This window comes from Aegilops tauschii, chromosome 3 (genome assembly GCF_002575655.3).
Source record: "Aegilops tauschii subsp. strangulata cultivar AL8/78 chromosome 3, Aet v6.0, whole genome shotgun sequence".
NCBI lineage: Eukaryota > Viridiplantae > Streptophyta > Magnoliopsida > Poales > Poaceae > Aegilops > Aegilops tauschii.
In genome coordinates this window covers 6702817-6725352 of record NC_053037.3, presented here as the reverse complement: position 1 = coordinate 6725352, position 22536 = coordinate 6702817, and the positions used below count along the sequence as shown (strand labels likewise).

At 44.1% G+C, this 22536-nt stretch overlaps 2 protein-coding genes and 1 long non-coding RNA gene across 3 annotated transcripts; 1 reads left to right on the top strand and 2 right to left on the bottom strand.

Moving 5' to 3' along the window:
* Positions 1-1091: 1091 nt before the first annotated feature.
* Positions 1092-3903, bottom strand: LOC109786254 (SKP1-like protein 20). The gene is made up of 2 exons (XM_020344836.4): positions 3565-3903; positions 1092-1314 (listed from the first exon to the last, which is right to left on the bottom strand). Exons 1-2 carry the CDS (start codon positions 3886-3888, stop codon positions 1141-1143), a joined length of 498 nt encoding a protein of 165 aa, XP_020200425.1. The 5' UTR covers positions 3889-3903; the 3' UTR covers positions 1092-1140.
* A 3672-nt stretch (positions 3904-7575) lies between these two features.
* On the top strand, positions 7576-8406 carry LOC120975262 (uncharacterized). The gene is made up of 2 exons (XR_005771048.3): positions 7576-7890; positions 8134-8406. It is a non-coding gene; the product is annotated as an uncharacterized lncRNA (long non-coding RNA).
* Positions 8407-10516: 2110 nt separating this feature from the next.
* On the bottom strand, positions 10517-14261 carry LOC109786255 (phenylalanine ammonia-lyase-like). Its single transcript, XM_020344837.2, has 2 exons — positions 13897-14261; positions 10517-12221 (listed from the first exon to the last, which is right to left on the bottom strand). The coding sequence occupies exons 1-2, from the start codon at positions 14259-14261 to the stop codon at positions 10517-10519; spliced, it is 2070 nt and encodes a 689-aa protein (XP_020200426.1).
* Positions 14262-22536: the final 8275 nt, after the last annotated feature.

Below are 22536 nucleotides of genomic sequence, written 5' to 3'. Positions count from 1 at the left end.
GTGTTGGGTTATGTGGTGCACCCCTGCAGGGAAGTTTATCTATTCGAATAGCCGTGTCCCTCGGTAAAAGGACGACCCGGAGTTGTACCTTGACCTTATGACAACTAGAACCGGATACTTAATAAAATACACCCTTCCAAGTGCCAGATACAACCCGGTGATCGCTCTCTAACAGGGCGACGAGGAGGGGATCGCCGGGTAGGATTATGCTATACGATGCTACTTGGAGGACTTCAATCTACTCTCTTCTACATGCTGCAAGATGAAGGGTGCCAGAAGCGTAGTCTTCGACAGGATTGGCTATCCCCCTCTTATTCTGGCATTCTGCAGTTCAGTCCACTGATATGGCCCTTTACACATATACCCATTGCATATGTAGTGTAGCTCCTTGCTTGCGAGTACTTTGGATGAGTACTCACGGTTGCTTTTCTCCCTCTTTTCCCCTTTCTATACCTGATTGTCGCAACCAGATGCTGGATTCCAGGAGCTAGAGATCCCGAGGATGATTCTACATGGAGTTCGGCTTCGAGTAGTAGTTAGGAGGTCCCAGGCAGGAGGCCTTGCCTTTTCGATCGTTGTTACTTTTGTGCTAGCCTTCTTAAGGCAAACTTGTTTAACTTATGTCTGTACTCAGATATTGTTGCTTCCGCTGACTCGTCTATGATCGAGCACTTGTATTAGAGCCCTCGAGGCCCCTGGCTTGTATTATGATGCTTCTATGACTTATTTATGTTGTAGAGTTGTGTTGTGATATCTTCCCGTGAGTCCCTGATCTTGATCGTATACATTTGCGTGCATGATTAGTGTACGGTCAAATCGGGGGCGTCACATCAACGCATCAGAGGCATGCAAAACGATAGATTAGAACTAGCATTAGTTGCAGAATAACTAGCAACCAGCACCAAACTCATAACCAAGTTCAAGAGTGCAGCAAAATACTACCAAACAAAAGATAACGAAGTCAACCAAATGGTAAACCTCACAGATTGACCGGAACCAGAACAATGTACTTATAGCTTATTACTAGCATAGTTTCAAACCACAAAGGCTGCTCCCAGGCATTAACGAAGCCGGGTTTCCTTCCTTGTTGGTCATTTGCATTACGAGATAGTTGTTTCTTTAGTTGTCGCCACTCGACCTTCATTCGAAGGCCCATTGGTTCTCCTTCCGGACTTCCTCCTCTTCCTCTTTGGTGAAGTCATTCTTGATGTCGAAGGTCTTGCTGATCTCCTCTACAGTCCTCCCCTTCATCATGTCAGCGACCTTCTGGCAGGTCAGGTCCAGCAGCCCCTTGATGTTCAGGTAGTTCGCAGCCTGTAAGGGGCTCAGGGCAAAATCCAAGCAAGTTGGTCAGGTAGCATTCTTATAGAAAAGAGACTATACATAGATAAGAAACAGGAGCAACATAAACAAAATATTGTTGCATCACCCACGTAGTGAGGGAGCATAATACTGAAGTGATACACTGGTTAATCATGGCACAGAACTGAAAACAGAAGCATAGCTCTAAGTAAAGACATCAGACAACGAAATCTTAGAAAGGATAAGAAACAACACATATTATATTAGACTAGCCACAATGGTAACATATGTGTGGTAACATGCAGCACTTTATTTATTAGGCTATAGACTCATCTTGCATTGATATGTGTGATGTTACTCATACTAATAGTAACTAGCTATGTTACCACATGTGTCTCTTTCTTCATTTATTGCTTGCCACATCATCTATTTTATCTAGATATGTGTGATGTTACGACCTATGTTACTCCCACTGTGGGTAGTCTTAATAAGGCAATACACTAGGTAGTAGATCACAAACACTTATGACATGCAACCATGTAAATATGATGAGAAATAACCCACATCCTGGTGAGATTACAAACACTTCAAAAATCATTGAAGCCTTCAAGTATTTTGTCAGAGCACCTGCCACGAGGCTACACTCTACAGCACACACAACTATAGTTGTCAGCAAACGAAACACGAATCTGGGGTACCAAACCGCATCTAAACAGCAGGAGCAAGAGCGCCTTGACGAGTACTCACTAGTAGAAAAAGAGGCTTCCATACGCCCCCATTAGTCCCCAAAATAATCGAACCGCGACCAAAGGGGTCTTTAGTCGCGGTTCGGGAGGAGACCCACGACCAACTATCTGGGCCCAGCGCGCGCTGGCGGACGGGAGGGGCTTTAGTCCCGGTTGGCCTGGCCAACCGGGACTAAAGGTCCTCAGGCTGGCCCGAAGGCCTTTAGTCGCGGTTGGCCAGGCCAACCGGGACTAAAGGTTAGACCTTTAGTCCCGGTTGGTCTGGCCAACCGCGACTAATGGCCCGAACCTTTGGTCGCGGTTGGCCAGACCAACCGGGACTAAAGCTTAGACCTTTAGTCCCGGTTGGTCTGGCCAACCGCGACTAAAGGGATTTGAGGCCTCATTTTCAAACTCTACCCCCCCCCCCCCCCCCCCGTGGATCGCCTTTTCAGTTTTAGAAAAAACAAAAGAAAATGATGAAAATGTCAAAAAAATAAAATAAAATAAGTTTCCCATGTGATATGTGGTCTAGTTGTTGGGAAAATTAACAAATATGAATTTCGACTTTATTTGGAAAATCTCTCTGGAATTTCTTAAAATGGGCATAACTTTTGCATACGAACTCGGATGAAAAAGTTTTTTATATGAAAAATCATCTACTCGAAAAGTTACATCCGAATTTAACCGGGGGAACCTCGTTAAAACATTTTCAAAATCCTCAAAAACCTAACAGAAAAAAGATACGGGGCTTTTAAGATTTGGAGAGGCAAAAAAATTCAAAAAATTTCAAACAGTGGTCAAACTAATTATTCTAGAATATTAGTGTTACTAAATAATTATTTCAGTTTTTTTAAAATTTTGGTCAAATCTGGTCAAACTGTGGTCAAACAGTGGTCAAACAATGGTCAAACTAATTATTCCAGAAATATTAGTGTTACTAAATAATTATTGTTTTTTAAAACAATAGTTTCAAACTCAAACAGTGAAATGTGTCACTTCATGCTCAAGCTAAATTCCTGAGGGTTAATAGAATTGACATCCTACTATTGTCAGGAAAACAACAAGTGCAGACTTGGAAACGAGGGAGAATAGAACCCGGAAGTTAAGCGTGCTCAGGCTGGAGCAGTGAGAGGATGGGTGACCGTCCGGGAAGTTAGATGATTTGGAATGATGAGGGGTGATTAGAGAGTAGAGGTTAAATTGAGCAGTGATGAAGGGTGGTGATTAGAGATTAGAGGTTAAAATAATTCAGAAATTTGAAAATAAAAAAAATTTAAAAAAATTCGCAAAAAAACCCTACGGACTAAAGGACGGGCCTTTAGTCCCGGTTGGCCACGAGAACCGGGACTAAAGCCTTTAGTCGCGGTTCGTAAGAGGCGCGACTAAAGGGGGGGGTCTTTAGTCGCGCATATTTAGTCCCGGTTGCACAGCCGGGACTAAAGGCCTTTGCGAACCGGGACTAAAGGCCTTTTTTCTACCCGTGACTAACTAGAAAGAGCACCACGGGGGCGGGAGGGTTGGATGGAAATCTCACCAGGATGACGTCGAAGCGGATTTGCTGGTCGACGTCTATGCACTTATCGTCGAAGGTCTTGAGGTCCGGCTCGGAGGCCTTTGCGGTGGGGTTGGCGGCGTCGCCTCCGCGATTCTGGATGTGCTGCCTGCAGTACTTGATGACCATGTCAAGGATCTTGGCGTTGACGTTGGGGAGGGGGATGATGTTGTTGGCACAGCCATCCTCCATGATGTGCTTGATGGTCTGCGACTCCGTCGCCACCGCCTCCTCCACCACGAACTCCTCGCCGTCGGCGCTCTTCAGCGTGAGCTTCCTCTCCGCCGTCCGAGCCGTGTCCGCCATCGATCCGGTGGCCGGGGAGATTGGGATGGCTGGGTGGTGCGAGTCGAGAAACCTTAGGAGAGAAGGCGAAGGGGAGGCGGTGGTGTTTGAGGGGATCGAAGGGAAGGGAGGTGCTTTTATTTTTCAGATCACGAAGGGGAAGGGTCTATGAGAACAGTCAATCAAATTAATTCACAGTCATCGCATGTAGCCGATCATGCACCACATATTTGCCTCCAGCCGGTCAAGCGTACGTCCAATGCTGACCAGCAGCAATTACAGCATTGGACCATTGCCAATTCCATTTTTGCATGCCTGTTCAAGCGGAAGGAACAAGAGAAAAGTAAACACGTCTGTTCAAGGGTACATATGTATCCTATATGGAATTTTTTTAGCAATTCAACAGAAAGTCCAAAATTTCTGAAAATATTTTTGAAATAAACTTGACCTTTCGTTGTACTAGTGAGAAAAGCTCTACAAAAAGAAAATTCCTCTTTTACTTCTTCTCAAAAAAGACATTTTTTCAGTCAAAATAGCGTGAATAGTGACCTAGCTATCATAGCAAATAAATTTTGTCTTTTTCGCTGTGAAGTCAACGTAGGTTTTTTTTGGGTGAAAATTTATATACTAGTGCGCAAGTAAGTCAAGTTTAATCTAAAATACTTTTGAACTATTTTGTCTTTTTGTTTAATTATTTAAAAAAAAATCCCCGTATAGGGTGTATATACATGCAGCAGCCAAAGGGTATTTCCCATGTTCAATGGGCCTTTAAAAAGTTGGACGCCGGTGGTCTGCTCTCTGGCCCAATAAACCCGAGCGGTGGGAATATAAACATATAATTATCTCGTCTCAAAAATAAATAAATAAAATTAGAAAATCCACAACTATAAGAATATCATAAGGAGCAAAAATGCACGGTTCAAAGCAATACTAAAAGTGCATGTTTCAGAGCATAGATTGTAACATCCCAACAGTAGCAACCCTATTTTATGCTTGTTCTTTTTATCGAATTCATAGTTTTGCATTTCATGTAATCAATAATATCATTAATCTTCTAAGCAACATATGGAATTTTTAAAGTAACGTGGGTTTAGATTTTGTTTCTTTCAAGGTCAGTAACTATTTTAAACAATGGCTTTAATTCAAATCCAATTTGCACATGATTTGAATATTTTCAAATTCACATTTTTTTCCAATTGCCCCACAACTTTGCACATGGCCTTCTTGTCACATTCATAGCCTCCAAAAAGTTCCCATAATTTTAAACCGCAATTTTCTCATACCTCTAATTGAACCCATCTGAATTAAATTTAAATGAATTGGAATTCAAGCTTCTTCATAATTGATGGAATCAATTTTGTGGGCATATGTATAAATCATAGTCCACATAAATGATCCACAATTTTATTTCACTCTCGGTCCGTCTATTTCTTTTCTTTTTTTCTTTTCCTATTTATAAATAGAAAAATACAAAGAATAAAAGGAAAGCCAGCCCACTTACATCACTTATCAGTTGTTGTTTCCAGTACTACAACAATATGGCAATCTACGGTGGTAAATCCTTGCCAAGTGCAAGCCGTGAATTGATGAGGCTAGATGGCTTGATCTAAAGAATTTTCGGCCGAAGTAAAAAACAAGTAAAGTAAAGAGCGTTTCATGCAAAAGGTGAAAGGATCATCGATGTCGCGACGCCCCTTGCCTTCGCTAGCTTGGAGTTACACTGATCCTCGAAGCTGCATGCCTTTGCCAAGTCGGAAGTCATTCAAATCCCTGATGACACGATGCATGTCGCCATCACCAAGCTGGATCATTGACGCGAGGATGCTGCTCACCTTTGCTAAGCTCAGAGTCATGTGATCCTTGGGACAATGCCGTGACTCACCTGCACCAAAGCTTGGAGTCGCGCGGATTTGTGACTGCATCACGCCCCCCCCCCCCCCCACCCCCACCCCCACCCATATGAATTTTATCGGACTGCCATACTAATCCCTACTGTCACCAGCCTTCGATGTGACCTTCCACACCCCTGCAATGTGCCTCCTCTCTGGTGCACCTTGGGTGGATTGGGTATCAGTGCCCTAGGATTAGGAAGAGACAAAAATACCAACTCATAGCATAAACATAATATAACATAAAACATACCATGAATTTCGTATGAGGCACGCATGTGGGATGTGAGGACTAATCACACATCGTGGTTAGATCGCAAACAAGAGGCACCGCAAAAAGGTTTCTTTAAGATGAATGAATAAACCGTCTTATTACCTCGTATGAGGCACGCATGTGGGATGTGAGGACTAATCACACATCGTGGTTAGATCGCAAACAAGAGGCACCGCAAAAAGGTTTCTTTAAGATGAATGAATAAACCGTCTTATTACCCCCCCCCCCCCCCCCCCCCCCCCCTCCCAACAAAAAAACATCTTATTATCTCTTCGGTCAGGAAGAAATCTCGAGTACAAGAACAGAGCTTCGGGATTGCAACACCTCAAATTCGATCGGCCCCTTCACAAATGTTCCTTGGTTTGATGTCATGGGCCCGTCACGCGCTCATACCGGTGGTTGGCTAGCCATTTGGAAAGGTTACCAACGGCATTTTGTACATGGAAACGATCTCCTCAATTTGTATATCTTTTGTATATGCCTCCTCCTAATGGTTTATTTTTCTTAAATATATGACTCATTTTTTATCACAAAGATAGGCTCGAGCCTCGAAGTGGAGGCAGCCTTGTATTTGAAGTGAATCCGCATGGAGTGTGGTGTGCTCACAAGAGTTAAGCCTGCATTTGGAGCTGCGCGCTAGTTAATGCCTAGGACTGGATGGGCTGGCCGGTGCACGCGCATAGTAATTGTGTGCAGCAATTAAGTCCCAACCAAGTGTTTTCTACCGTGTTCACAGTTTCACACATCACATCGTCTACCCCTTTGGCTTCTACTACTTCTGCTGCTTGCATAAGTTGAGCCGTGCTCCATTTTCTGCTTTGACTTCCACCTTGCAAGTGAGTGCTCCAACCATGGAGAACGGCGGCGAGCCGAGCAACAAGAAATCGAGGTTGCAGGAAGAGCCCATGGCGGTGAAGCATGAACGGGAGAGCCAAGGCGGCCAAGGCGCCCTGTTGGCGGTGGAGGAAGCCATGCAGGTTCCATGGGTGGCCGCTGAGGTGAACCCGCTCTTCTATCTCTGCTGTGCATGCCAACTTCCCCTCAGGCCTCCTGTGCACCAGGTACTGCATGCATAGCCAGTTGCCGATTCTTCTCCATCGCTATCGCTGTCATGAAGAAACAATGGCTTGATTCGTGAGTGATTGCGTGCAGTGCGAGGGCGGGCACAGGGTGTGCGGCAGGTGCCATGGCGACCGCTGCACGGCGTGCGACCCGCCGGCGGCTTACAGCCCCTTCCCCTTCATGGACGACGCGCTGCGCGCCGTGCAGCTGCCGTGCTGCTACAGGGCCGACGGCTGCGGGAGGAAGCTGATGTACCACGAGGCCGCCGACCACGCGCTGCGGTGCGCCTTCGCGCCCTGCCACTGCCCGGGCCACGGCTGCAGCATGTGGGCCTCCCCGCCGGCCCTCCTCGACCACATCGCCGCCGCCCACTCCTGGCCCGTCACGGAGGTCGGCTACGGGAGCCCGTTCAGGATCGCCGTGCCGGCGCCGTGGCGCGGCGGCGGGACGCACCTCCTCGTCGAGCGGAGCGACCCGCGCCTGTTCCTCGTGACCCTCTCCGAGTTCGGGGAGGCCACCGCTGTCACGGTGGTGTGCGTGCGGGAGGGCACGGCGGCGGCGGCGCCCCGCTTCAGGTCCACGGTCTGGGCTGAGGTTGCCAGCAACACGGAGGAAAATTTGTTTCGTCGTCTGTCCACCGTGCCGAGCAGCAGCAGCGGCAATCTTCCCGGTGGAAGGCCGCCGGTGTGCCTGCTGGTGCCACCGGACTTTGGGAGCGAGAGCGAAGACCTCTTCCTCGGTGTTCGCATTGACAAGCTCTTCTGATCCATCGACGCCGCCAAGTCTCATTAATCCATGGTAATCGTAATCCATCTGTACTGGCTTTATATATACTCCAGTTTATCCTAAACGATCGATGTCATGTTTTATTAGTAGTTGGTACTGGTAGTACAAGCAGAACATGTCAGGTTACCAACTGCTATGTAGTGCGATGCATGTCTTTTGGGTTGCATTTTCGGATGTTCAAGATTAATTATAATGTTCCCTCGCTAAATAGGGACTAATTATAGTAATATTGTTGTTTTTGTGTCTGTGTTGAAGGTCGTGAATGTTTTCTTAATCACTGTGTTGACGACTAATGCACCGTCGTCGTCATGGAAAAGGTAGAGAGATGAGTGGTGTCGAAAAAAAATTCTCGTTGGTGATGAAGGTTATACGACAGGCCTGGATGGGTAGAAATTATATCTTCTTGTTTCTGCGGGTTTAGGATTTATATGTTCTGCCTATGTATCTTTGTCGATAAACAAGATGATTACAGTACTGTAGATCTAATCTATGATGATTATAGCTTGCTGTGTCATAGCACACTCAGTCTGTCTATTTGTGGCACAGTGAGCATGGTGGTCTGATTGTAGTTGAATCAAAACCGTCAATAATGTAGGGGTGGTTATAAGAACCAACCGCGCACACGGGTATGAGTAGGCCGAGTCCATCTCTGCTAACCTTATTCAAATACTAGGAAAAAAAATGTTATTATGCAGATTCCAAAAAATAATATTCTATTAATAATTTTTAAATTATATTATTTAAATAACAAATATTGATTTCATATATAATATGTTTATCATGTATGTAGAAAAAAATCTTCACATATCTGAAAAATGATCATCATGTATTTAAAAAAAATCCATCGCATATTTATAAAAACTATTATCAAGCATTTGTAAAAAAAATCCTCATGTATTTATATACAAAAATTCATCATGTTTTTATTAAAATGTTCATCACATGTTTGCAAATAGTTCATGTATAGAAAAACATAGGAAAGAAAATAGATGAATAGAAAAAAAAACCAAATAAAAGAGAACAACTAATAAGAGAAACAAAAGAAGAAAACCATCGGAAAAACAGGAAGAAGAAAGACAAGAACCAGTGGAAAAACTGAAGAAAAGAAAAAACTCAGGCAGGTTCCAAGTTCCCTGCCTATTCATCCATCAGCCCCTAAGTTTTCTCTTTGTGCCTTCCTCGATAGTCGTCAAATTGGGCTCCACGCCGGCACCGGCACCGCCTTCGTGTTAGTCGCCGGCCGCCGTTGCCAACACTGCCGAGGCCTACTCCATGGGTACCTCCCTTGCGCCTCCCAAATGATTTTAGTTATGGTTAATTTTGTTTCTTTATCTGAACCTGTAATATTGGGACTTTTCAGACGGAATTTGTACAATTAGTACACATATTTGTTTTGTTTGATTGGCGACTAGTACTCTTCTCCTTTTTGTTTAATTGTCTATCAGTATTCATCTTGATTGATCCGTGGAAAAGGTTATGGATTTTCGATGAAACTTGCATCTTTATTGGGGGGGGGGGGGGGGGGGGGGGGATATTTGTATTCATATGCCAAGGAAAACAGAGCAGGCTATATATCGCCTATGGCAAGTCTGAATTCTCACTCGCCTTCATTAATTCGCCTGTGGGCCGCAGCCTACTATCCAGTAATCTTTTCTTTTCCATGTGTACGCTCACCTCGGGTGTAGTTGATATGTTTATTTTACCATCCATAACTTGCTCCAGTATCAGGTCTTTCGTCGTTTCTCTGTTCTGTTCTTTTACTTTTATTTGTTTTCCTTTTCATTTCGGTTTCCTTGTCCTATTATTTTTGTTAAATATTTTTTTACCATTTTCCTTTTCCTTTTTGTTTTGTCTTCCAGTAATTTTTATTGTTTTTTTAAAACATATTTATAGGATATATTAAACAGTTTCATTGGCTATTAAAAAAAGTTCAAGTGTTGTTTAAAATTTTCAAATGTATTCAAAACATATTCAGAAAAATGTTCAACACATATAGCAAAAGTGTTCACTGCATATCTCAAAATTATTCATTGTGTATTTAAGGAAGTTCATTGTTTGAAGTATCTGGATTATATATTTATGTCTCATTTTGGGTTTTGTTTTTCCGTTTCTTTTTCCATTCATATTTGTGGTTTCGATATTTCAAATCAAATATAAAATATTTAATAATGCTCATATGTTTGAAAATTTATACGCATTTTTTTGAGAATATGTGAACTCACTTTTTTTGAGAATATGTGAACTCACTTTTATCAGGAGAAGCTTAAGGCATTTCACTTGACATTACGCGATCCAGCAAGCAAAAGCCAAAATAGAATGAGAGGGGATATGTTGTCTGGCTTGTTTTAGCTGCGAGTCATGGGAAAGGGTCTAAAGCGTGGGGGACTTTTTTTACTGTGGCCCAAATTAAAAGCAGACAAAGATGGGCAAGAATCAGACAAACATTTCACACATATGAGCACGAGTTACAAAATGACACGAGGCAAGTTCGAGTTACAAAATGAAAAACAGCTGATTGTCAAACAGACATAAAAAGAGGTGCATGTACACACATGCAATGATCAAAACACACGTGAACAACAGTGTTGTTCACTTATTCAGACAGGCACACGTATGGGGATAAAAACCTTGACACGAGTTAGTTGATGGGCAAAGGCTCACCGTTCCATTCCTTGAGGCACTCAAGCATGGGGTCGATGAGCTTGCCTTGGCTGATCCCCACGAACACCTTGTCACACTCTTCGCCGGGCGCGAGAAGCTTCTCCCCAGTCAGAAACACGCATCTGAGTTCCTCACGAACAAAACGGTAGAGTGGGAACGACCTGCTCCCCATGATCATGTTCGAGATGGGTGCGGTGCCCTTCTCCACGGCCACGCGAGCCGCCTCGACCTCCCGTGGCAGGGCTATCATGAGCTCCTCCTCTAGCTTACTGATCTTGCACAACACCTCATCGTCGATGCTCCTGCTAGCAAGAGCGTGCTCGAGGAGCACACTATGCAGCTTGTGCATCAGGGGGTAGTTGGCGCTGCATGGGTCGTCGGCATAGCGAAAAACGTCCACGCGGTCGATGGCGGCCGCGAGCTTCTTCTCAACACTGGTTGCGTCGACCACCTTTCTGGCAGCCTGTGCCACGCATATGTTGACAGAGATCTTGATGTTTTGCTCCAGGTGGCGAAGGTCGACGGCCTGGCAAAGTGCCACCAGGTATGTCGAGGACATGAGCTTCAACATCTCCACCGCCTCTGCAGTCTTCCTGGCTGAGACAAGGCCAAGTGAGTTCACCCCCTGGTTGTGCTGCTCCGCGCTTTGGACATGGGTTGTCACCGGGTTGGCAAGGTATTGGAGCTCCGAGCAGTATGCGGCCATGGCGATCTCAATGCCTTTGAGACCATAGTCTAAGCTTGGGTCGCGGCTTCCAGCTAGGTTCGACGTCAGGCCATTATTATAGAACTCATTTACGAGCTCGGAGAACTGCGCGAACATGAGCTTCCCAATGCTGGCGATGGCAAGGCGGGTGTTGTCCATAGATACGCCGATGGGTGTTCCCTGGAAGTTACCACCATGGAGTGCAATGCCACGGTGGACGTCAATGACTGGATTATCACTCATGGAGTTCACCTCACGCTCAATACACTTGGTAGCCGCCCGAATGACCTCGATCTGCGGGCCAAGCCACTGTGGCGTGGTGCGGATCGCATATCTGTCCTGCTTCGGCTTGAGGTGTGGGTCCATGTCGTTCACCATCTTGCCGTGGACCATGAACGGGCTGCTAGCCAGAATGTGTTCCATGATAGCCGCGGCCTCGATCGTGCCGGGGTGATGTTTCAGCTTGTGGATTAGATGGTCGGCAAACTCTGATTTGCCATACATCACCTCACAAAACATCGCAGAAAAAACCTCGGATAGGACAGCGAAGATGTTGCAATCGAACAGTACCATTGCTGCAAGGGCGGCGGCTGCAGCCGTGCCATTTACGATGGCCAACCCTTCCTTGGGGTTCAGCTTGAAGAAGCCACCATCTATCCCGGCAATCTTGAATGCCTCGGCGGCATCCACCTTCCTACCATCATGGGTAATTGCCTGTGCGTTCGGGCGTCCGGTGAGAACACCGGCGATGTAAGCAAGCGGGACCACGTCGCCACTCGCGGTGATGCTGCCCCGGAGGGGAATCCTCGGGTGCACTCCTTTGTTGATGAGCTTTGTGATGGCCTCAAGGATCTCGAAACGTATGCCGGAGAAGCCCTGGAGGAGGGTGTTGATGCGCACGAGCATAGACGCACGTGTAACCTCCGATGGCATCTCGTGGTCACTGCCGGTGCCGAATATGCCAGCAATGAGATGCCTGCATGCATGGACGAATAAGGTCAATGATGGCCGGCCAACAGACTAATTTAATTCTTGTAACTTTATCTATCACACACAAGTCCTGATTTCTGGTACATACATATAGACCCGTCTTTTATAACTTGGAAACATTGTTAAGTTTCAACAAATTTAGCCTTGCCGTTTTCTTTAGAAAATATCATCACGACTCACGTACGAGCTGTGCAGAAAAAAAACAAGTATGGACGGTGTTGCTATATATGATATATTTGAAATAAGTAACTTATTCCTTTTTATAAATTTCACACAGCTCACATATTATCATATTCTTTTACAGAAGGTCATGTGGATAAGTTTTTATCCATATAACTTGCATAACTGTTACAGAATACTCCCTCTGTCCGCAATTATTTATCGCAGAAATGGATGTATGTAGACATATTTTATTTCTAGATAAATTATTTGTTATCCATTTTTCGTGAAAAATAATTCGGGGCGGAGAGAGTAATTGAGAACATAAAGTTAGGAAATTGGGTTCGTATAGGATCAAGATCATTCTATCACTTTCCATACTACTACGAGATAGTTAAACAATTTCAGTGTGGTGGTGGCAAGCTATATATCCTTGCAAGGATGCCAAGTGTCTCCGTGTCGGCTTGTGCTCTCAACTAAATTAGCAAGATGTCGAGATATAAAATATTGTGCAGGCGTACTAGTGACTATGAATATTAGTGACGCATATTCTCCAACTATGATAAATACTCCATCTATTCAATAATATACTGTATATGCAATTGTATTCATGTTGGCATATATTTTCCTATCATTTTTTTTGAGGGGATATATTTTCCATAATAGAAAGTGTGGTTATGCACATGTATACATTACTTCTCTAATTATGATTTTTTTACTAAATTCATTGTACCACATCTTGCGACATTAGAAGATTTTTTTTACCATTTTATGTACATATTTCCCATATAAATGCTTAACATTGAATATATGATATTTTCATGCATATATATTTCTAACAATTTTCATAAGCCAATTAATAATTAACATTATTTCTTCTACTAGAACGTACTTGCCAAAGAAAAGAAAAACCTACTACTTTGAGGCCGAGCAAAGATTGAACGACACAAATATACTTTTTAGACTTTTTCCTTATTTGCTTGCTACTCCCTTCTATTAGTAGCAGCGTGACCGTCAGAAGTCTTCTTTTGCTTGCGAGCTCAAATGAGCTATGATGAACAGTAAAGTTCAAAAAATAAGTAATACAAAAATTCTGACTTTTTTCGTGGAACACTCTGAGCAAATATTTTGGGTGCTTGCACAGTTTCATTATGGAACGACATTCGTGAAAGTGGTGGGGAAAAAATCAGCACCTCAAAATGCTCACAAAAATAGCATTTTTGGAGCATCGATATTTTTTTTGCCACGACTTTCACGAATGTTATTTCATGGTGTAACTTTATAAGCACTCAAAACATTTGTTAGTGTATCAGAAAAAAATAGAATTTTTAAATATTTTATCAAAATTTTCAGATTTTACTTTCATCCGAACTATTTGAGCTCGAGCTAAGAAACATCACGTCCCCACTGCAGTCCCTGTTAGCGGTTTCTTCTGCCAAAATTGCAAGACTACTCGAATATTCGCATGATGTTGAGATGTAAAATTATATACTAGGCATCACCTGACGAGCTCAACTTGGAGGCCGTGCCCATCTTTGGTGCGACGGTGGGAGGTGCCACCGAAGCCCGTAGTGACGCCGTAGATGTCGCCGCCGTTGGCCACGGAGTCCAGGATCCACTCGCTGCAGGCCTTGACGCGGGCGCGCGCCTCGTCGGCGAGCTCGACGGTGACGCTGGACACATCCTTGGCCTGGGCGACGGCAGCCACCTGGCCGACGCTGAGGCCGGCGCCCACGATCCTGACGACAGGCTCGCGGAAGTGTGCCACCATGCGCTTGACCTCGTCGAGGTGGCTGCCGGTGAGCTCGGCCGCCGCCGCACCCCAGAAAAGCGGGTCCTTCTCAGCGATGAGCCCGTTGTTCGCCATTGCTTGTTGCTAGGACGGTGGTGGTTGATCGGTTGAGGGCAGTGGATGATGAACCGAGCTCTTCTCTTGGAAGGAACTATGGCAGATGGTATGCTTAAATAATGGTGGGACTGGATGGGTTGCATCACCGTTGACCTACAAGATGACGGTGGATTAGCCATTGTTTCCTCCGAGGTGCAAGGAATCAAAGGCATCTGAACAGAACGCTGCCAGGTGGTTGCCGCCTCACTGATTGTCTTAGCGCTAGATGTTGTACGTAACTTTGCCGAGATTGGCATCTTCTCTTGGTTTGGCATATAGTGGGTTTTCACTTTGCATGATTTTGGAATGGCCTAGTTGGAGGATTGGACCAACGGAGAGATTTAGCACCCATGCCTGTAAAAGCTAGGCGGAAGAGTTTGCTGTGTGTCGATCAGCAGGGACTCTGTACGTGTTATCGTGGGTCGGTTGTGACCTCTACGAAAGCTATACAGGAGATATGGCCAATCGTAGACAATCCAATCACCAGCAACCACACATACGCGCGGAATACAAAGTATACAATGTATTTCAAGACCCCCTTTTTTTTCGAGTGAAATTTCCAATCTATTCATCAATCATGGTAGTACAGAGAACACAAGAGGTAATAAAAATTACAACCAGGTCTATGGACCACCCAGCGACGACTACAAGCACTGGAGCGAGCCGAAGGTGCGCCGTCATCGCCCCTCCATCATCGGAGCCGGGCAAACCTTGTTGTAGTAGACAGTCAGGAAGTCGTCGTGCTAAGCCCCCAAAGGACCAACACACCAAAGCAGCAACCATCGCCGATGGAGAGAGTTGTAGATTGAAAAGATCAAACCTGGAACCACACAAACGAAGACGAACAAAAACTGAATCCAAATAAATCCACCGAAGACCAGCACCGACCGAAACCCATGAGATCCGACGGAGACACACCTCCACACATCATTCGACAACGCTATTCGCACCATCGGGACAGGGATAGAATGTGGGAGACATTATTGCTACCGAGGGACATCGCCGCCACCACACCGCCCCAACCAAGACGTTCATCCTAGCAAAAACGAGAACGGGGTCCCTCCCGCCGGCGGGGGGCCCGAGATCCTCCGCACCTCCACAGGCCAAAGGCCATTGGAGGCGGGGCGGATCCACGGCGGCACCGATAGGAGGAGGAAGGAGACTTTTCTTGGGAGGAGGAAAGCAGTCAGGGGTTTTGCACGAGCGATCTGCAGATTCAAGACCCCCTTTCAATCGCAACTTATGTAAGTTAAGATTGCGCCTAAATGCTTCTTGCTGCTGTACTGTCAATGGTTTTGTAAACCTACAACTTGATCTCTTGTGGGTATAAAACGAATGTTGAGCAACTTGTTTGCTACTCTTATCGACGGAAGTAAACCATGCTAACCAAAACCCTCCTTAATTCAAAAGCGCGTCTGTTGCTTCGTGGAGGGGGGGGGGGAGGTGATCGAACACCAAACCTGCAGCTTTAAGAGCGATAGTATTTAAAAAAAATGCTCAACACATATAACAAAATTGTTCAACACACATAACAAAACTGGCTATGTTGAGGGGGGGGGGGGGGGGGGGGAGGGGGTTGCCCCAAGCCTTTGAATTTTTTTTAGGAGGGCTTAGATTAGGACTCTGCCACTACCTAGCACCACCGGCTACGGGTTCGGCTCAGAGTCCTCTAGCGATGTGGTACAATCTACCATATCCAGCTCTCAGTCCTCCGGCGAGCACCACACCAGGCGCAACATCCATGGCATTGTCTCCTCCTTCACTTCAGGGCTGAGTACTATTTTCCTTTGGAACCCTAAACTCTCCGCCGTACGGGCCATGACCTCTTTACTGAGACTCTCCTCTTTTGTCTGTTCTCTGTAGTCGACCTAGGCATGGTGATAGTCAAGTACCTGAAACATAATACAAAAACCAAGCTACTGTGCCTTGCCCTGATCATCGCTGGGGTCTCCTTGGTTGGATGGGCCATGCATGTTCACCCTCGAGAACTTCAGTTCGTCCAAAACCAATCCAAGTCATGGTCCTCTACTCTAGCAAAACTAGACAACCTATCACTAGCATTATTTTGTGAACGAGATATATGAGTAATAAAAGAATGTCGAGGCCCTCTCAAGTACTTAATTTCCTTACTACATGTGTATAGACTGATCTATCCACTTCCTTTCTCTGAATCATAGAGACCCCAATGAACAAGTCCATCTCAATGTCGATAAACAAGTCACTTCCTTGAATAGCAAAATTGTTCACTATGTACCTCGAAATTATTCATAGTGTATTTAAAAATGTTCATCGTTTGAAATATGTGAATTGCATTTTTTATGTCTCTTTTTTGGTTTATTAATTTATTTTTATTTTTCCATATTCTATGTGTGTCTTTTACATTGGAACTGAAATATAAAATATTTAATAATGATCAATGGACATTAAATTATTTTAATACACAATAAACATTCTTTGAATGCAGAAGAGGTTTGATATACTTTTTTTTCATACAGAAAAAATATTTCAAATGCATGAACATTTGTTCCTCACAACATTTTCATGATCTAGAGAACATTCTTATTGATTCATGGAACATTTTCTTTGTGAACCTGAACGTTTTTCCATGAGGCATGGTACAACTTTTGATTTGACCTTCCTGTACCAAAAGACATATGCACATTTACTTTTGTATAGATTAAGATTTTTCATATTATTTAGGTTCAAGCGAAAAATAGTTCAGATTAAATCTATGTCGTATTGGGAGTCAAGGTGTAGAAATTATAATTTTATCTAATTCCATTTCAAACAAAAGGTCACATACACATAAACATTTTTGCACACTCACGTACATTTTATCATTATCCATCGTGATTGATCCGTGAAAAAGGCTATGGTTTTTCAATGAAGCTTGCATCTTTATGAGGGGGCATATTTGTATTCATATGGCAAGGAAAACCACACAGGTTATAATATATCGCCTAGGGCGAGTCTGAACTCTCACCCGCCTTCATGCATAACGAATCACACTAGAGAAAGAAAAAAAGTCGACTTGGTGTCCTCCGCGTACATCTCCAGCCCTGGCACCAAATATATGGTGGTTCATTTTGCTGTGGTTCATTTTGTTTGAAATGGGCTAGGGCTAGGGCTAGTACACCAAATATATGGTGGTTCATTTTGCTGTAGACTGTTGCAGCTTTGCTTCTCATCGTGACGCGGACATTCGGAGGAGGAGGCTAAAGAGGAGCCTGAAGCGTGTCCTGTCACAGAGGAGGCTACCATGGCACCGTCATAAGTGGGCAAACCACTCGTATGGTAGTTGATTATTATTATTGTTAGTTTACGTGGTACAATTTTGAGGATTCTCGTATGGTAGTTTACGTGGGCAGTAGGTACCTGGGCCAATGGGCTATCGTTTCGATCCTCTGGCTGGTCAACAATGGGCTACGTAGATCTCAAACAAAAATACGTAGTGGGCTAATGGGCAAATTACTCCTCGTATGGCAGGCAGACTGGTAGTTTACCGGAGATGAGAAGGAAACGATCTGTCGATCGCCGCTAACCCCCGTTGAGTTTATTTCTGTTGGAGTAATAAGGCGGCGCGGCATTCTCTCTCGGTGGATCTGTAGCGGGACGGGGACAGACTCGCGGAGTGGAGGCTGGCCTGGGCGCGCCGGCGGCCGCGGGCTGAGCTGGAGCGGATCCATCCGAGATTCCGAGAAACAGTTGCATCATCGACTACTTGTCCCCCTCTTGGCAATCAGGTGAGATTGATAGCTTATTAGGGCTTAAATTTTGAGGTCACGGCGAGGGGATTTGGTCATCGTCGTTGATTAGGAATTTATGGATTTAGTTCTTTGTTCAGCAATTTGTTCTAAATAAATGTTAAATTCAAAATTTAAATCATTACATTTGAGAGATGAGGTTTTGGCAGAAAATGTGAATGGTGTTTTCCTTGAAAAGATTCACAAATCACAACACTTAATTTATGTGAATTACATATTCATTGTTTTGTCCTCTAGTCTCCGGCCGCTAGGTTGTTTGGATGATAATTTGACTAGCTGTATTATTATTTTTGGTAATACTAATACGGCGAGTTTGGTTCTATGCGGGACTGCTTGTGTTACTTATGTTGTCAAGTCTCAACTTTATTTTGGTTTCAAGGAAATATTGTATACTATATAATTATTCATTTTAATATTATATTTTGGTAATTAATATGGTTATATCTTCACTGCATCATTAATGTGGATTTGTGGTTCGAAAGTTTGATGCTAATTTATTTGTGGTATATCCCAACACCCGATTTTTGGTTTCTAGATTAGACGCTTAGGCTCAAACTCGCCCAGGCTGCACAAAAATTCTGGCTCCGCCACTGGCTGACACGGCACGAGGTGGAGCGTGGTTGCAGTCGAATACGTTCAGCTGGCGTTAGGCATATACATGAGGCATATGGCCTGGATAGTTTGGCAGACTGACCGGGATTACGGTCGAAATGGAAGACAATGGCGATTTCACTGATGACGACAAAGAAACATGATGCTGACGGTGGCCGACTTTTCGGCGTGGCAACACACGGCGTAGGTCCAAGGGCTTGTGCACTTCAACAAGACGATGGTGCGGGTTAGATTCAAGATGGTGCACACACAAGAGCTTGAAGTGGATGGGTGTGAGGGTGGACTAATCATCTACCATGGAGTCACGCTGAAGGAGGAGCTGGGTCTCATGAAAGGCTCCATTCAGTGTCGATGAAGAGGCCACGGTGTAAGGTTCTAGAGAGTCAAAACCAATTTCAACGGGACAAAGTGAGTGACATATTCTTCCGACTAGGATCACTAGTAGAAAACAGGGCTTTCATTCGGGCCTGGCCAACCCATTAGTCCCGGTTCCGCACGAACCGGGACCCATCGGGTGCATTAGTCCCGGTTCGTGAGCCCAGGGGGCCGGCCGGGCCACGTGGGCCACTGGTCCCGGTTCGTTTGGACCTTTTGGTCCCGGTTCAACGCACGAACCGGGTCCAATGCGCCTCGCCCCCTGGCCCATGACCATTAGTCCCGGTTTGTGCCACAAACCGGGACTAAAGGGTTGGTCCTCGTTGCGGCCAGAGTTTAGTCCCACCTCGCCAACCGAAGGGCGCTCACACCGGTTTATAAGCCCGTCCCTCTCTGCCTTGTTGAGCTCCTCTCAAAATGAAAATAGATGCCCTTATACAGGGAATTTGACCTAAATTCATAGTGAGTTTCTCTGAAATTCATAGAAATTTATTATGAATTTAGGTTGAATTTCTCTATAGACGCATCTATGCTCATTTTTTTATGTTGGGGTTGGCGATCTTTACAGACTTTTCGTGTGTTGAATATGCACCATTCAAAATCAGTCTCTGCTTTGAATGGTTCATTTTGAACACACAAAAAGTCAGGAGTTCAAATAAGTTTAAAAAATGAAATCCCTTTGTAACAGACGAGTTTCCGTATGAAATCTTGATACTTTGAAAGAAATTGTCCGTTTTGTACACGAGCCGGGACCCTCTCAACTTTCTTGCACATGCTATGTGGATGAAATGATGATACCATGCCAACTTTCAACCTTTTCAGAGTTCATTTGAAATGCTTTTCAATTTTATGGTCTTATAGCTCAAAATAATTAGTAAATGCATGAAAAATAACAAATGAAGTTAGAAAGGATTGAAAAATGATGATGTGGCTTTGAATGGTGCATTTTGAACACACAAAAAGTCAGGAGTTCAAATAAGTTTTAAAAAATGAAATCCCTTTGTAACAGACGAGTTTCCGTATGAAATCCTGATACTTTGAAAGAGATTGTCCGTTTTGTACACGAAGTGCATCCAGTTTTTGCCGTAACCCTCTCAACTTTCTTGCACATGCTATGTGGATGAAATGATGATACCATGCCAACTTTCAACCTTTTCAGAGTTCATTTGAAATGCTTTTCAATTTTAGGGTCTTATAGCTCAAAATAATTAGTAAATGCATGAAAAATAACAAATGAAGTCAGACAGGATTGAAAAATGATGATGTGGCTTTGAATGGTGCATTTTGAACACACAAAAAGTCAGGAGTTCAAATAAGTTCTAAAAAATGAAATCCCTTTGTAACAGACGAGTTTCCGTATGAAATCCTGATACTTTGAAAGAGATTGTCCGTTTTGTACACGAAGTGCATCCAGTTTTTGCCAGGACCCTCTCAACTTTCTTACACATGCTATGTGGATGAAATGATGATACCATGCCACCTTTCAATCTTTTCAGAGTTCATTTGAAATGCTTTTCAATTTTAGGGTCTTATAGCTCAAAATAATTAGTAAATGCATGAAAAATAACAAATGAAGTCAGAAAGGATTGAAAAATGATGATGTGGCTTTGAATGGTGCATTTTGAACACACAAAAAGTCAGGAGTTCAAATAAGTTTTAAAAAATGAAATCCCTTTGTAACAGACGAGTTTCCGTATGAAATCCTAATACTTTGAAAGAGATTGTCCGTTTTGTACACGATGTGCATCCAGTTTTTGCCGGGACCCTCTCAACTTTCTTGCACATGATATGTGGATGAAATGATGATACCATGCCAACTTTCAACCTTTTCAGAGTTCATTTGAAATCCTTTTCAATTTTAGGGTCTTATAGCTCAAAATAATTAGTAAATGCATGAAAAATAACAAATGAAGTCAGAAAGGATTGAAAAATGATGATGTGGCTTTGAATGGTGCATTTTGAACACACAAAAAGTCAGGAGTTCAAATAAGTTTTAAAAAATGAAATCCCTTTGTAACAGACGAGTTTCCGTATGAAATCCTGATACTTTGAAAGAGATTGTCCGTTTTGTACACGAAGTGCATCCAGTTTTTGCCGGGACACTCTCAACTTTCTTGCACATGCTATGTGGATGAAATGATGATACCATGCCAACTTTCAACCTTTTCAGAGTTCATTTGAAATGCTTTTCAATTTTAGGGTCTTATAGCTCAAAATAATTAGTAAATGCATGAAAAATGGTGCATGAAAAATAAAAAATAAAATAAATAAGTAATTAGAAACAAAATAATATAAACTTTATTAAAATATATATGTAGAAACAAAATAAAATAAACTTTAATAAAATTTATGAAACTAAAATTAACAAAGTATTTTCTGTTCAAAACATTATAAGAAACCTCTAGTATTATTGAAACTAAAATCATATAAAATTGATGCAACTAAAATTATCGAAGTATTTTCTGTTCAAAATCATTAGAAGCAAAAAGAATTTTTCATAAAGAACTTTTTTTGATAGAAACTTTAATAGCAAAAAGAATTATCATAAAGTAAAATAAATAAGTAATTAGAAACAAAATAAAATAAAATAAATAAGTATTTTGTTGTAAGTAGAAACAAAATAAAATAAATAAAGGAAAAAAGAAAACAAAAAACGGTGAAAAAATAAAAAAATGCCACCTACTGGGCCACCACGGCGTGAATACGACTAGAAACCCATCCATGGGCCAGGATTCAGGCCCGCAGAAGGCCCAGCAGGCCCACAGGCATAGCAGTGCAAGATTAGGCCTCTGGCCCAGAGGCCTGCAGTTCAGAGGAGTTCAATGGAGATGGCGGGGCAGGGCTTATAAACAGGTCCTGCCGCTCCTCGGCTAGCGAGGTGGGACTAAACATCCCACCGCACCGTGGCTTTGGTAGGCGCAGGATATTGGTCCCGGTTGGTGCCACGAACTGGGACCAATGCACACCTTTTGGTCCCGGTTCGTGGCACCAACCGGAACCAATGCCCAACCATTAGTCCCGGTTGGTGCCACCAACCGGGACCAAAGCCCTCTGCTTCCCGCCCATTGGGCTGCTGAAAAGAGGCCTTTGGTCCCGGTTGGTGGTACCAACCGGGACCAAAGAGGGGCATTTGTCCCGGTCCGTGACAAGAACTGGGACTAAAGCTTCATGTATATAAGGAACACTTGTGAAAATTTTGGTTTGCATCTTGCAGTTCGCCCCCGACGACGCGCGCGGAGAGGACGCCGCCAGGCTGCCGGACGCCGTCGCCGTCGCCCCCGCCCCGGAGCCCACCCCGACGCCGTCGGCTGCCCACGCTGTCGCCGTCCGCCGCCAACGCCGTCGCCGTCGCCTGTGCCCTGCTCCGCGTGCCCGCCCGCATCCTCTGCACGCCGACGCCGTCTGCCGCCCCCACCGTCGCCGTCGTCGACGCCGTCGCCCTAGCCGGCCGGCCCCGCTGTGAGCCGCCGTCGCCCCGAATCCTTTTTTTTCATTTGTTGTAT

Bases quoted from the DNA above. Each gene is read 5' to 3' on its own strand.
- LOC109786255 (XM_020344837.2), bottom strand. From the start codon at position 14,261: ATGGCGAACAACGGGCTCATCGCTGAGAAGGACCCGCTTTTCTGGGGT. The intron at 12,222-13,896 runs GTGATGCCTAGT...CCATGCATGCAG, and splicing joins CTCCAAGTTGAGCTCGTCAG to GCATCTCATTGCTGGCATAT.
- LOC109786254 (XM_020344836.4), bottom strand. From the start codon at position 3,888: ATGGCGGACACGGCTCGGACGGCGGAGAGGAAGCTCACGCTGAAGAGC. The intron at 1,315-3,564 runs GTGAGATTTCCA...AGCCCCTTACAG, and splicing joins TCCGCTTCGACGTCATCCTG to GCTGCGAACTACCTGAACAT.